The sequence below is a fragment of the Zerene cesonia genome, chromosome 14 (genome assembly GCF_012273895.1).
Source record: "Zerene cesonia ecotype Mississippi chromosome 14, Zerene_cesonia_1.1, whole genome shotgun sequence".
NCBI lineage: Eukaryota > Metazoa > Arthropoda > Insecta > Lepidoptera > Pieridae > Zerene > Zerene cesonia.
The window spans coordinates 2,783,464-2,799,187 of NC_052115.1; the positions used below are offsets into that span (position 1 = coordinate 2,783,464).

The window sequence follows — 15,724 nt, forward strand, 5'->3', positions numbered from 1 at the left end:
ACAGATTCGAAATTCAAATGTAATATTTTTTTATAATTAAGTGTAACAGTATTTATGGCCAGACTAAGTATATACAGGTATATGACCTATGCAAGTCAACTTAAAACTGTGCTCATAATATATTTGTCAAAACCCTAGTCAAACTTTTGGTGAGGACAGTTTCTGTTGATACCTGTGTATCTTCTTTTTATTCATGCTTGAAAGATAAAATTATTATAAATTTGCACAAGAAATAAAATATACACAGTATTATATAAAATTAGAATTGCTCAAGATATGTATATATACATAATAGCAATTTTGAATTTGACTACATCAAGTATAATTCCTTCTGGTGATGACAAAATGGTTTCATGTTAAACCACACTTACTTAAATATTCCTTCATCTGAGGATCAAGTGTTGTTATCATGGAATCAACTGAATTTTTTGCTTTCTCAGCTACTTTTTGGAGAATCCCTCCGCTTGACATGGCACCTTTCATCCAAGTTATTAGACCACTGCCTGGCATTATGTCACCTTAAACAGAAATCAATATTATGTAATAAATATAATTATTATATATATTTCCTATTTATCTTTCATTTGATATAACAAAATGTGTTAATCTCTTACAAAATGATCTAAGCAACTAAGGTGCATTATAAATTCAAATGTTTGTAAACATTGTTCATCTGCTTGTTCTATAATATGTATTGCAATATAAATAAAAGTATGAAAATTTTAAAAGTATGTATTTTAAGAATGATTGTGTGAATCTCTGCATGTACTGACATTTAAAATATTATAGATATATTTATAGATTATTTATTTTATATCTATCTATATATTATATATGTAGAAAAAGTTACCAATTTTATCAGTACTGACTCCAGTTTCTGGCATTGAGCCTGGTGACAATGTGCTATCAGACTCTACTGGTGTCCGTATTGAAGCAGTTGGCTCTCCTTTGGACAGTGGTATGGCTGGACTAGAAATAAAAAGATTTAATTTCATTTAAAGTCACGACAAGCCAATCTTCATTAATATCATTTATTCTGCAGATTAACAGAGTTTCAACTTTTTGGCAAAATATAATCTCCTTTTATCACTTTATAATACATTTCATGACTACTTCCCAAAGTTATATTTCATAAGTAATATTTAAGTTCAACTTTCTAAATTTATTAATTATAGTTGTATTCCTGTATATCTGCTTCCCTGATCAATATTTACAGACAAGATGATTGGTCTTCTGTGCCCTGCGAGATCAAGACTTCATTTTTATTCATTAGAAAAAATCTATTCTGAATATAGAGGCAGTCCAAATGAAAAAAAAAAATTTAATAAAAGACAGTCATCATCATCATCAATAATAAATTATGCACCTAAACTTCTCTGGTGTTTGGGGTGACACATCCATAGGTACAGGTTGTACAATTTGATTCTCTGGTTGCTTTGGATTGGTCTGTGGTACAGGAACCTGTAAAAAAATCTCATTAATGTGAAGCGGATTTAATATAAAGAGGATTTTTTAAGGATTGTTCTATTTTATGGAGTGAGATGAATTACTAAATTTAGCGGGTCAGAATGTAGTTAAATGATTATAAATATGCACAATAGATTTACCAACATTTTCTCCTTATGAGAGAAGGAATGAATGTACATATTGAAATCAAGTGCATTTAGTTTGTAAAAAGTACTAATCATACTTCATTTTGAACAACGGGTGCCACTGGAGCTACGGGGCTGACACTGGTTGTAATAAAATTTGGTAATTCGGATGGAGGTGCAACACTTGATAACAGATTGCCCGTAGCCGCAAGCGTTGGTGCAGCTGGTATTTTGTTTCTCTTCTCGGCATGGTTCATATTCTTGCTCTAAAAACCATAAAAAATTATTCTTCTTTGCCTACTACAGTACAATTAAATAATTATAAAGGGCCATATTACTTATTTCACCTTTATATATTAATAACAACAAACATACGCCTTGAGGATTTGTTATGATTTTTGCGGATTTGTCAAAATTTGTCTAATTTGACACTTGTTGACGTGTTCAGACTTCAGCTGTGAGCATTCCAGTCTCACTTTGTTTCTAGTTTAATGTATATCTTAAATAAAGTCTGCATACCTATATAAATTACAAATCTAATTTCTTTTAATTCCAATCCAAAATGCTTATTCATGAGATTAATTATTGCTTCTAAATTGCATATGTAGTTTCGCTGATGGCTATTTGCTATTTTTTTATCTGGTACCACCGTATAAACGTCAGCGCGTCCATTTGATTCGTATATCGGAACGTCATTTTAATACAATTGTAGTTTTCGTTTGTGCAGTTATCTCTGTAATTTCAGAATTGTAGTCGTTTTATGTGTCACCGATTTAAGTATTGTGATTATTTGTAACCATTAATCATGTCGGATGGATTGGAGACACCGTTTAGCAACGTCGATATCAACAACGAGAACAGAGATGACGAAGACCTTTTTGCTTCAGCGGTCCAGGTATCATATAGGAATCTGTTTTGAATAATTTCTTGTGTCCGCCCGGCGATCATCAGGGGACGTTGACGCCCCTTTATTCAACTTTTCTATCCCATTATCTATTGACGTCCTAAATAAGTTTACATGTTTTAAAGTCGTTGAACACGCTAATTAACTAGATTGATAATTAAATTAATGTTCGATGCGTACTTTTTTATTTATAGAAAATACTTTACGTGGCTTTACGTTGATTATAGCTAATTGATAATAATCACTTTGTCATAGTCTAATTTATGCTCTATTTAAAATTCTTACCTCATCATTTAATAAACTATTTAATTTAAAAACGGAGATTTTGTCAGAGACTCTGAATGTGAATTTTAACACTTATGTTGCAGGAAGTTAGCTTGGATCCAGAGGTAAATGGAGTAAGGGAAAGCTTAGAAAAGGCCTCCATTGGAGATGTATCAAGTATTGGCAGTCCTATAATGGAAGAGGTAATATAGTACAAATAAAAAATTATTGTAATACTAACAGAATCACAAATTGCCTAATATTCCTGTGAAAAATAATTTGTAGCAGGAAAAATAAAAATCACCTAATACCTTTTAGCAATTTGTTGCAGGGGAACATTTTATCACACATATAAAATAAAATATTGCGAAAGTTCATTTAACATTTAAAATTGAACTTTCTTTGTTCTAGATAGTCACAGAGCGCGCCAACAACATAATAGTAACAGTAACAGAGCCTCAAAAAATTGGTGAAGGCATGAGCTCATATGTAGCGTATAGGGTCCTCACAAAAACTAACATGCCAATATTTAGCAAGCACGATTTTGCTGTTCTCCGGCGTTTCAGTGACTTCCTTGGCTTACATGAAAAACTAACAGAAAAATATCTACGGTCAGGTAGAATAATACCCCCTGCACCGGAAAAAAGTATTGTAGGTAAGTGAATCATGTTTTGCCAAATATAATAACCTACTTTAATACAATGGCCTACTATATATTATATAATAACTTACTATAATAAAAGAAAATCTTTATTTTCATGAATGAGACACATCTTAAACATGGAAAAAAAATTCATAACTTCTAATACCACTCTACAGGACTGGTCATTTCCTGTAGTTTAATGCTCCATTGAGCAGCTAATGATGGATTTAAATTCAATTAACGAACTTTGTTTTTAAATGATTGCAATTGATTGTTGTTATGTACATTAAATAATTGTATTTATTTATGACATAACAGATCGTCAAGATTTTCAACAAATATCATTGGTACCATTTGGAAAACTACAATCAAATCAATATATTGTGAAATATTAAGCCTAACATTGCCAGTACAAACTAACAGTAATTTGAAAAGTCATTAAGATAACCAGGGTTATTATCCATTGCAGATTAATAAAACATTTGTTGTGTTATTTAATTTTTTTTTTTTTTTGTATATGTATTGGTAATTTAAATGATCACCTTGTTATCTGTATTTGTTATGGATAATTTTTGAAAAAATGACAATTATAACTTATGTATGAGCTAGTTGTATGAATAAGATAGGTGAAATAAGAGATTATGTCTTCAAATTACGGCTTTAACACCATTTTTGTAATTTTATGATCAAAAGATAAGATTAAAGTGGTGATTAACAATGAGAATTATGATTTTACTGTATGATACAAAAATAACATTTTCTTTTGTCAGTTGTCCTAATTATATTCTAATGAGTTAATTTATATATGTCGCTGGTATATTGACAAAGCTTGGAAGAGTGGAATTACAATTTCACAAGTAGTATTACAATTAATTGGTGCAATAAAAAGTTCGATGTATTAATTACTAACAATTTAATGGCTTGAGTTTAGTGTCACTTGCGACATATATGTATACTGTCAATGGTATGTTAGTAGAGCCCATAATAATTATTTTTCAATCAACTTCAAAAGATTTCAATTTTAGTTCTTGTTAGAAATAATTAATTATAATTAATATAAATTTCTGATATCTTAATTTTGTCAAATAATTATTTAAAAATACATATTAACATTGTAACTTAATAACATGTGTGACATCACATTTAAGGAATAACTGCCACACACTTGCTACACTTTGTCATCGTTATACATTTACTCGAACATTGCTCTAAACTTCATCAAAAATAACCTAATAAGCTTATCTTTTAACAAGCTTAAACAGAAGCCAAGTGATTAATGTCTGTAAAAAATGTTATTATGAGGTAATCTTAAAAGATTATATATTCTTCTATTTTTGTAATACAAAATGTTACAAACACTAATCACTCATAAAAAACAGCAGCTTTATTAACAGTAACAATAAGAAAACCTATGTTCTGACATATTAATTTGCATTCATATTCAAATTGAAACTACAGCTGATGAATACTTACCGATTAATGGTTTATAAAATTCGCTTAGAATCTTATTATTAGGTTATTATTTGACCATATAATTTTTTTTGTTTTATTACCTCAGAATGTTTGACTGGGTGAACCAATTTTCATTATTGTTTTTGTATTTGACAGCTTGTGTGGTCCCAATTTAAATTTGGTCTAGCAATTTTAAGGCGGTTTAAAAATCCTATGTTCCTTACACAGGCACAACAAAGTTAAAGATGACGTCGACCCCGTCAACGGAAAGCGCGAACGGCACGACTGGGTCCAATTCGCTGCAATCACAGTTCGTAGAGCGGCGGCGGGCTGCCCTCGAGAGATTCTTGAACAGAGTTGCCCAGCACCCCGTACTGTGCATTGATCCCGATTTTAGAGAGTTTTTGGAATCTGGTAAGCCTTTTGGTACTCGTCAACAATGTTTTATGGCTATTTATTCATTTTCAACCTTCATATTACTTTTATTATTTTTAGTTATCACTTTTAGTTATCAAGGGTATTGACCATATTGGCGTCGAGTGTCCGTATTGCATGATATATTATTGGTATTAAAACTGCAATGAAAATTTTTAGTCCTACTTTCTACTAATATTATAAATGCGAAAGTTTGTATGGATGTGTGTGTTTGTTGCTCTTTCACGCAAAAACTACTGAACCGATTGCAATGAAATTTGGTACCTAGACAGCTGGACAACTGGAATAACTTATAGGCAACTTTTATACCGATATTCCTACGCGGGTGAAACCGCGGGGCGCAGCTAGTATTAATATATATATCTTAACTTTTACGCATCGTAATGTACGTAATAGACTTACATGATTTCCTGGTAATATCAGCTTGCAGAGCAATAACCAGGTGTTCTACCACAACCTTTTTAAGCAGGAATAATTCTAGTGTAGGATAAAGATAGAGCCAAGTTTCGTCTATGTATATTTTCTTTTTTTACATTGTAGTTTATTTAATATTTTGTACCTAAGTATGCACATGGATTGAGATACTGATAAATCAATTTGAAAAACTATATTTGTTTTATCTCTATAACATATACAGTTTTTTCAATATATCTTTATAACAATACTAGCTGATGATTTAGCCTCTGTGCTTATCCAGATTCCGGACCTACTCTGTATCTTTCATAGAGATCCGATCAATTGTTTTTACATGAGTGAATTTAATACTCTAATCATAATAATTAATTATTTTTATTTTTATTTTTATAGAATCGGAGTTACCAAAAGCAACAAGCACATCGGCTCTCAGCGGAGCTGGTATGTTGCGACTGTTCAACAAAGTAGGCGAAACAGTTAACAAGATCACATACAGAATGGATGAATCCGATCCGGTAAGTGGTCATTCAACTACAATCTAATATGATATTTGTATGATTGATTTGACTTTAATAAATTTTTATTAACCTTTCCGTTTCGGAATCCCGAATAAATATATAAATATATATAACAGTAAAATAGTAAACATCTTTAGATTGTGACCGAAAATTATTTGTGTGTTGTAAAACAAGTGTTATGGATCACAATTTTTCTATGGTTTGCATTCTGTTTCTATGATATTATTGAAATAAACCACAATAAATATGTAAAATAATTAATTCCCGTGTCAAGTGATAGCCCCACTTGGCACAGAGCACATGGATTGAACATTCGTATAGACCGCAATAACAATGCAATATATAATAACGTATAATATGTACTGTTGGAAGTGGTTCGAGGAGCGCGTGGCGCGCGTGGAGTCGCTGGAGAGCGGGCTGCGGCGGCTGTGCGGCGCGTGCGAGGCGCTGGCCACCGAGCGGCGCGAGCTGGCGGCGCGCTCGCACGAGGCCGCGCGCTCCGTCGCCGCCGCCGCCGCCGCCGACCCGCACGCGCCGCTCTCCCGCGCGCTCTCGCACCTCTCCGACCTGCACGAGAAGGTGAGCGCGTCTCCGCATCGCATAGTGCACTGCACTGCACTGCATCACTAATTGCACTGCACTGCACTGCATTGTGTATTGCACTACACTGCATCTTGTATTGCACTGCACTGCATCGCCTGCAACGCTTGTTGCACTACTGTCAATTGAACGGTGCACTGCACGGCACTGCAGACTGATACCGTGCACTGCACTACGCACTTGCACGTTATTGTAAAATGCTATATAATATTTACCGTAAAAAATGTGTCTGTGTCAATCAGACCCAAAACGATATCCATTAGTTATAACTTTCGATATAAATAATATAAAATAGAAAATGCTTTTTGGTTCAAAATACATATAAAGTTACTTATTCCACAGATAGAACATCTAAGGATCGAACAGTCAAACACGGACTTTTATGTGCTAACCGAACACATCAAGGACTACCTGGGCCTTATTGGTGCTATCAAAGATGTTTTCCATGAACGAGTTAAGGTATGCACAGTTTTTCTTTTATTTTCTTCTATTTACATTTTGATAGATTTTTCATATAAGTACTCCTGGGAATAAAATTCACATTACGTGTTGCCCTAACCACCTATAATGCCCAAATAATATCAATTTTATTGTTGCAAACACTACCTCAGACAAACGGAAAGACACAAAGGCAGTCTAGTGACACATTGAAAAACATCATTTGTACAAAACTTTTAATTGAAAACACAAACTCAAACAGTCATATAAGTTGTTTTTTTTATGTTTGAATTATTAATTTTTTGCCATATACCATTAGCAACCTGTTGATTAAATTATACCCGTGGTACGTTTTTCTCTCAAGTTTTCTCTCTTCCTTAACAATTACGTTTATAAAATATTTGTAGAATTGGTCGACCTGTTCTTGAATTTTACGCTTAGCAACACATGGCCATTTTTCTTTTTCTATATTGATAACTCTTAAAAGATAAATTAATAATATGTGTATTTTCCAGGTGTTCCAAAACTGGCAACACGCACAGATGCAACTCACAAAGCGGAGAGAGAATAAAGCTAAGGCTGAAATCGCTAACCGGCCGGAGAAAATAGAACAGGCTGCTAACGAAATTATTGAGGTTATAATTGTTTTATTATATATATGTAAACTGTTTTATCATATCTTTCTGCATATATTTACACAATTCTTTACATGTATATTAAATAATATTAATATGAAAAAGTAGTATTATTCCTTTACAAGAACTAGAAAATATTGCATGAATTTCAAATTTATTAACATGTCAATTTTATTCTATTCAGCCCTGATTATTGGAAGAGTTAATTCTTCCGGCTAATAATATAAACTGCTGCTTACCTATAATTTTAATTTCTTTTCTATTAAAAATAAACACAATATAATTTCAGTGGGAGTCAAAAGTGGAGCGCGGCCAACAAGAGTTCGATCAAATTTCGCGCGTTATCAAGAAAGAGCTGGAGAGGTGGGAGGAAATCAGGATTTCGGAGCTCAGGGCTACCATACTCCGCTACCTTGAAGAGCACATGAAGCATCAGGCTCAGGTATGCATTATTTTAGAATCATTAATCCCGACTTATATTATCAATGCAACACTGTATGTCACATAAACCACTAAGTCAATTTGGATGAAATTTGTTATAGAGATAGTTTAGGACCCAAGTAAGTTCTTAAAAATTATGATCATACTGAAACTTATAAAACTTAGACATTGTATCTACAAAAATATGTGTGTATGTACTTCCAAAATTTATTTTTAATTCTACATTATCTACGTCTATTTGTGTATATATAAATATGAATATCTAATAATGTATTTTGTCTATTTCAGTCGATTCGCTATTGGGACGCGTTCCTGCCAGAGGCGCGTGCCATTAAATGAGTGCGGGGCGGCGCTTACTGCGCACGCGTGTCTTAATCTTTTTTATTTTATTTTTTTTTTTTTAACGAACACTCTCCTGTTGCGTGCAATGACTTGATATTTCTAAATCCTTATTGATTAAACTTTGAAAGTATTAGGTAAGAAATTTCGGCCGCCTAACGGGTCATAAGATGCAACCTGGAGATAATAACGAGGCGGACAGCAGTTTTAGGGTCCCGTTTTACCCTTTGGGTACGGAGCCCTAAAATTTAACAAAACTACACCACTTTTTCAATTATAATCCACATACTTATACGAAAATGTTTATCTATATTATCGATATAGATAGCAGTTTGCAGGTATTTTCTTTTCCAAGGATAACATAATTACACATCAAAATTTTAAATAACATAAGACTACGCCAGGAGAGGTTCGTCTTATAATATAACGACAGATTGTATTAAAATATACTATAACAATGTTTGTCAGAATATACAAATGTGTGTCCTTTTATGTTAAATACATTTTCCTTAAAGATCATAAGTTTGCTAAATAATTTGGTTAGTTGTGAGTCATGTAGGCTAAAAACGCATGTTATCTGTACAGCAGTACCTAAAACTATAAAATTAAATCATTCCGATACATTTCTGTCGTTGTATTTTTTTTAGATATCAGGAATTGTAAAAAGGATAAATCTTCGCTCACAAGTTTAAACTATATTTGTATAAATGTTAAATTAGTTTTCATTACTCATAAGTCATCTATGTCCTCTAATGTTAATAATTAAGAGTAAATTGATCTCTATTCATGTTGTATGTATCGTCAAATGTGAGGTCTATTCGAAATTATTAGGATTGCGTTAAAATAAAACTGAAAAAAAAATTAACGTTCATTTTTAGAAAGAGATTAAATCCAAATTTTCTAAGATCGTTAGTGAAAGTGCTATGCATTATTTTATTTATAATTCGTTGCTGGTAAATGAGTTAAAAATAATACACGTCATTCCTATCAAAAACTACAAATATTTTATATATTAGGCTGTGTCGGTAATGGATTTATTAATTCCTTATAACAAGTCTGAATTTAGTATTATTTTTTTAAATTTTGTTTGGTTTTATTAATTTTTCATGATAACAATACTTAATTAGTTTGAACAAATGAGGAAAAAAAGAAATGAGGTTATCAATAATAAATGTTTGTCTATAATATTTTATCTGTGTGTATTTGATTCTGAATCGAGATTAAGGTGTTCTTTAGATAGTCTGTGAAGTTCTTATTTTGAATATAAGAGCCATGTACTATCTTTTTTAACTTAATTTAAGATCGAAGAATAGTTTCATATTTCAATTGTATTTCACATGAAACACTAATACAAATTGTAAAATTTTTACTATACATTTAATTAAATGTTTTTGGTGAAAAATAAATCAAGATTAAAATTCGTACAGAACTGCATTTAGAATCGTTTAAATCATAAATGTTTTCTTTTTTTTTTGGTAGGTAGTAATGTTTAAGCGATCAAAGAAGAGATGATAAGATTGGCTTCTAATATTCATCTGTTTGATATGGGCTCTTTGTTATTATTATCATATTAATTTTTTGCATAATAATCTGTTTTAGTTTTATATTGTAAGAGGAAACTTGATCAGAAGTTAGGTTAACTGTTGAATAATCTTCCAAAGTATATTCATTATAAAAATTCAGACAGTAAAGTCGTAAAAACCTTATTTCTGGTCAACGTCACATTTGTCTATATTTTTATATTTGTTATTTTAAATGCATATTTTACTAGAAATCGTATTCCAATATAGCTAAGGTGATGTGTCGATAGACGATGAAAATGCTTGTTTGTGTTATCCCAATTTATAAATAATGGTCTAGTCAGACCATTTTATAAGAAATTAGTTAGTATCATTAAATGTCGAGTGTTAGACCTCGTATTAGTGATAAACATTTGTTTAACTATGGAGTTGAATCAACGTATTGAAGAGTTGCTGGCAGCATTATGTATTTCAGAGTTTATAACGCATGTTGAAATGTTCTCGCCTGAGGAACGACAACATTTAAACAATATTCCAGCAACATTGTTGATCAACTGCTGCTCAACAAATGTTTATACGAGGCTTCGTTATATGTATAATTATTTTTATATTGCCAAATATATTTAGCGGTAATTTGGTGTATGGAGAAAAGATATAAAGAAAAGTATAAATATTGTTTGTTTCGAATTATAAATATTGTACTTTATTCCAATTATATTATTTACTTGAACATTAGGTACCATGCGTTTTATTTTTTATTAATGTTCTCCCAAGAAATTAAAGCTTATAATATCAATCAAACTATCCATGATTATATAATGAACAAACCAAATTTAAAAATTCATAATTGTTATATTTTGATACTTAGTCCTTTTGGCGACCGAGTTTCTATTGTATTATAGTGGATTCATCCAGATTCCAAATAATTACTATAAATATATGTATCTCCCATCTTAGTCTAGCTGGAAATGCACGCAATTCTCGACCGTCCTACTATCTTCCACGATTTCGAAATCAGTACATCGAAATTGCAGCTAAAGTATTAGATAAAAACTAATACATGTCATAAAAAGATAAATAGATAGCGTTTGTAGTCTTATATGTCGGTTCTTTTCCAATAAATTGGATAAAAAGAAATAAGAACGATAAAGAATTGAACAGTATAGAAGAAACTATATTACTCATTAATTATTAATCAAAGCATACGTGGACAAATCACACATATCTGATAAAAGTACTTATCAAGCCTTTGCAAACGATAACTTTGTCTCATTGATTGCCTATATATTGAACGCGAATGTTATCGGATTTAGTGAACAATAATATAACAATCAGGTAAGGCACAGTAATTTAAAGATAGGGTATTTATTGTTGTTGCAACGTTTACAACGCAGTTTGTGAGTAAACAATTTTTATTTTATTTTTTTAAGCTAGAAATAATTATGCATTTTCTTGTATTCCAGATACGATGGAAGTCTTCATAACCCTTGCTTGTATTATCGCCGCCGTCTCGGCTATCCCACGCCCTGCGGTCGATCAAGTACAAGTGGTACCAAATTACATTCCCCGAGAATTTAGAAGAGATTTAATTCCAAATGAGGATCTCAGAAATGGGGCTGCAACTGAAAACTTAGATGACCCTTATGCGCCTGAACCTATCCTTGTTAACTATGATATCAACCCTTCACAGACAGATATGGACGATTTAGTGGAATTTATCAAAGACGCGGCCCGTGTGCTTCAGATCAATCCAGATATATTCCAGGAAGGTGATATTCCTCTTAATGAAGATGGCTTTCATTACGAGCCCATTCAAATTGCTAATTTACCAATAGATTCAAATGATGCGGAAAAAGTGATTGTGGTAAATAACCCATCAGAGCACAGTAGCGATGGTGAAATTCTTCAAGCAGATTCTGTGCAAGTGGTGGACATTCTTCCGGAGGATGACGCAACAGTAGCGGAAAACAATGGTGATGTAGAAGTAGTCAAAAACCCAATAAATGAAGACCAAAATGAAGCTATTCAAGTGGCATCGATACCCATTCATAGTGATAAAATTAATCCGCCTGCGGATGATGAAATTCGTGCTGTGAAATTTGTCGACAATCCACAAATAGATGGAATTGACAACTTTGTTGGTGTTCCGATAGCACCATCTGAATTGGATTCTCTGCGCGTTAATTTCGGTGGCGTTGAAGAAGGTACTGCAAATGAAGACAGCGACCAATTTTCCTTTTATCCACTTAAATTATATCCCGATCCTCTTCTACGATAAACAGTTGAAAAATCCGTACTTTTAATCATTATTACGTATGCATATAAATATAATATATACAGTATCTGTAAAAATGTATTATTTACATTGTTGACCAGCGTGTTTAACTCGTATTACCTAAAGGTATGAATCACGTTCTGACTCATATCCCTATTATATTATATATGTTTTGTGGGTATTGATTCTATATGGATTTAAATCACATTTTAAATCCCTGCAGACTTAGACAGTACCAATCCCACGATCTGGAAAATGGAGATTAAAGCATATCACAATTCTTGCTTTATATTCCAATTTAGGAAACCCATACTTACATTTATCTCATCAATAAACAATGTCCATGCATAAGACTTGATAGCCACCTGGTACAGTGGTTAACGCGTGAGTGTAAAACCGAAGGGTCCTGAGTTCGAACCTGGTGGGGTTGCACAAAAAATATCTCGATCTGGCAGGACACAGAAAGCTAGGGGGTCGCGGATGAATTTTAATCAGCTCCCGTGGCCCCTTCACTCATTCACTCAAGTGGCTCCACGGAACACAGTGGGGTTTTGGTCGGTAAGAATCCGACATAACCCACGGCTCCATACCCGGGGGCCGTGGGTATCAAGTATCAATGCAAGATTTCCCCACTGTAAAAAAAAGGACTATTTGTCCATAGAGAAAATCAATATAGCATCTACCCAATACCTCACGACGGGACACGGTACTACACTTTATACATATTCTTAGATACATAGTCTTAAATCCCACTGTTCGATTCAGTGTTTTGATGAAACGCGATTAGCGCAACTTTTTCGAGATTGTCTCTAAAAAGTTGGCTTACTGTTATAAAATTTTTGTAGTGTCAATTTTAAAATGGCAACGACGTCTAATTGCAAACAGGAAATTTAAAACACAGAGTACATACGGGTACAGGTCATTCATTTTTTTCAGTTTATACATAAATTTATTTAAAATTACCTAAAATTGTATAAAAAACCTTAAAAAACCAATAGCTGTGATTTTTTTTTAAGTCAATAGATTATACAAACATTTATAACAAATACTTGCGGATTTTTTTACAGGTGAACTACTACCTCCATTTTACAGTCCCTGAACTTTTCAAATTAATTTCATTAAATAAAATAGAATACCTGAAAAATGGAGCAGTGGCATCTTTGGCTATTTTTTAAACAGATCTAGGAAGCTATGACGAAATCACTTACCCTTTTTTATATATTATTATTATTTGGCGGCAAAAAAAAATTTAATATAAAATAAACAAAACTTATATTTCATTACAATTTATTTTCTATATTAACATCTATCTATAAGAATAACTAATATAAACCAAAACTTATTTAAGCACATAATCACTGGGATATTCCATGACTTTGGGGAATTTCTGGACATCTTCCTCAGGTATATGATCGAGTCTTGTGGGTACCAGACGTAATTGTCTAATTTGATTGGTCACATTTTGCATCACATCATTAGGTACCTCTTCACCGGGATAAATAAACAATCTCTGCATTGTGTGTCGTCTCTGAAGGTTGCCGTTCATTGATCTATACACAGCTTTCTTTATAATCTGTAAAAGTGTAATACTTATATAAACAGCTACTATAATATATTAATGTATATGCAATATCTCAAGTTGATTGTATCAGAAATTATTCAAATTCAATAGATTTTATCAAATTAATTATTTACCATTGTTGGATCCTTGTTGTGAACTTCCCATGCTAAAGTCCAAGAAGCTCCTCCAGGATAGCCTGTGTGGTGGAAATACGCTCGTTTTCTCCATTCATCACCTCGTAAAGCTATTTCTCTGCTGTTTATACAAACGACAACATCTCCACAATCATTCATTGGATGATAAATTGGTTTATGCATGCCCATTAAATACTTTTTGATAACGTTTGCCGACTGGTATGGGTCTTGCCATTTGCAGTCGAAAATATGCCAGGTACGTGCAAAGGTGGCCCATTGCTAAAATAACAAGTTCAGGTTAAAATTGATTTCATAAAATAAAATCAAGTTTTAAACACAATGTTTTATTTTAATGATACCTGCACACGCTTTGCCGCTGACATGATGTGAGCTTTTTATTTGTTTTATTTGTGATTCTATTGATAAAATGTTTAATAATAAATGAGTATGTTTTCTATTCTTTTAACATTTGTACTTATAGGTTATTTTGACAGAAGGTTTTATCAATCAGTCTTATGTCAAAGTCATTCTGACCGATGTCTTTGTAAATAAGTGAAAATTTATTCAGTCAGATTCCGAGTGTTTGGTACATTTTTCTAATTTTCAGGTAATCTACTGATACTATTCATCAATAATGATAAAGGAAAGTCATGTTAGTTGTAAGATTTGTCGCTGTTTGGATTAAGAACATAACTTTTAAAATTTGCAAATCTTACCAAAAAAAATTCTCATATGGCGTTTGAGCGAGCAGTTATTAAATTATTAAGCACCAATAAACTTTCTTTTTACATTGTATTCAATGGATTGGAAAACTTACGAATAAACATTCAACTGCAAAGACGTATTCTATCAATCCCATTTTTTTTATTTAAGTCATAATATCATTTAAATATTTGCATTCGCTATTCGCCTCATGACCCGAAGATATTCGTATGCTAGTGATGATGCGAACCATTGTTCACACACCTTTTCTTTTATTACGTTCTAAAATCCAGTTTTTATACGAGTACGCGAATCTAAACACGAATAGCGAGTGCACACCATTAAATCTCTAGAATTATACTTAAATTATCGAGTCTGCCAGTATTAGTATACTACTATTTAATAACGCATTGTACTGACCACTGGCATATGCTTAATATCAATTAACTAATAACTTCTAGGACATATTTATTTATTTATTTATTTAACACTTTATTGTACTGGTATTCAAATAAACCTTAAATATAAAAACTTAAAACTAGACCAGCACAGAAGGCGACCTTATCACTAAAGAGTGATCTCTTCCAGGCAACCCACTGTGTATAGAAATAGTAAAAAGCAGGAGGTAGGGTATTAAGTACATAAATATTTTAACTTAGAATACATATCACATATACATATAAATATACCTTTAAATGATACTTACAATAAATAATAATACTATATTAAATGATACTTGCAAAAAAAAATTAATAATAAATAAATAAATATACATACACACACACATACAGTATATATTTACATATAGAATACTAGAAAACATATTTTAATGAAAACATAAAAGAAAAAGATAATAG

At 32.1% G+C, this 15,724-nt stretch overlaps 3 protein-coding genes across 3 annotated transcripts in view; 1 reads left to right on the forward strand and 2 right to left on the reverse strand.

Moving 5' to 3' along the window:
- Window positions 1-1,996, reverse strand: part of LOC119832023 (protein PRRC1-like) — a 7,422-nt gene extending 5,426 nt beyond the window's left edge. The window contains exons 1-5 of the mRNA XM_038355608.1: window positions 1,940-1,996; window positions 1,691-1,856; window positions 1,367-1,461; window positions 851-969; window positions 372-518 (exon numbers count right to left, since the gene is read on the reverse strand). Of these exons, the coding sequence (XP_038211536.1) occupies window positions 372-518; window positions 851-969; window positions 1,367-1,461; window positions 1,691-1,849 (520 nt within the window). The 5' untranslated portion in view covers window positions 1,850-1,856; window positions 1,940-1,996. The remainder of the gene's footprint in view (window positions 1-371; window positions 519-850; window positions 970-1,366; window positions 1,462-1,690; window positions 1,857-1,939) is intronic.
- Window positions 1,997-2,252: 256 nt separating this feature from the next.
- Window positions 2,253-8,740, forward strand: LOC119831793 (sorting nexin-2). The gene is made up of 10 exons (XM_038355319.1): window positions 2,253-2,487; window positions 2,865-2,963; window positions 3,172-3,415; window positions 5,084-5,269; window positions 6,098-6,219; window positions 6,595-6,801; window positions 7,165-7,281; window positions 7,776-7,895; window positions 8,185-8,337; window positions 8,625-8,740. Exons 1-10 carry the CDS (start codon window positions 2,398-2,400, stop codon window positions 8,673-8,675), a joined length of 1,389 nt encoding a protein of 462 aa, XP_038211247.1. The 5' UTR covers window positions 2,253-2,397; the 3' UTR covers window positions 8,676-8,740.
- A 5,006-nt stretch (window positions 8,741-13,746) lies between these two features.
- Window positions 13,747-14,685, reverse strand: LOC119831763 (39S ribosomal protein L13, mitochondrial). Its single transcript, XM_038355257.1, has 3 exons — window positions 14,525-14,685; window positions 14,166-14,444; window positions 13,747-14,043 (listed from the first exon to the last, which is right to left on the reverse strand). Exons 1-3 carry the CDS (start codon window positions 14,546-14,548, stop codon window positions 13,810-13,812), a joined length of 537 nt encoding a protein of 178 aa, XP_038211185.1. The 5' UTR covers window positions 14,549-14,685; the 3' UTR covers window positions 13,747-13,809.
- Between the last annotated feature and the right edge of the window lie 1,039 nt (window positions 14,686-15,724).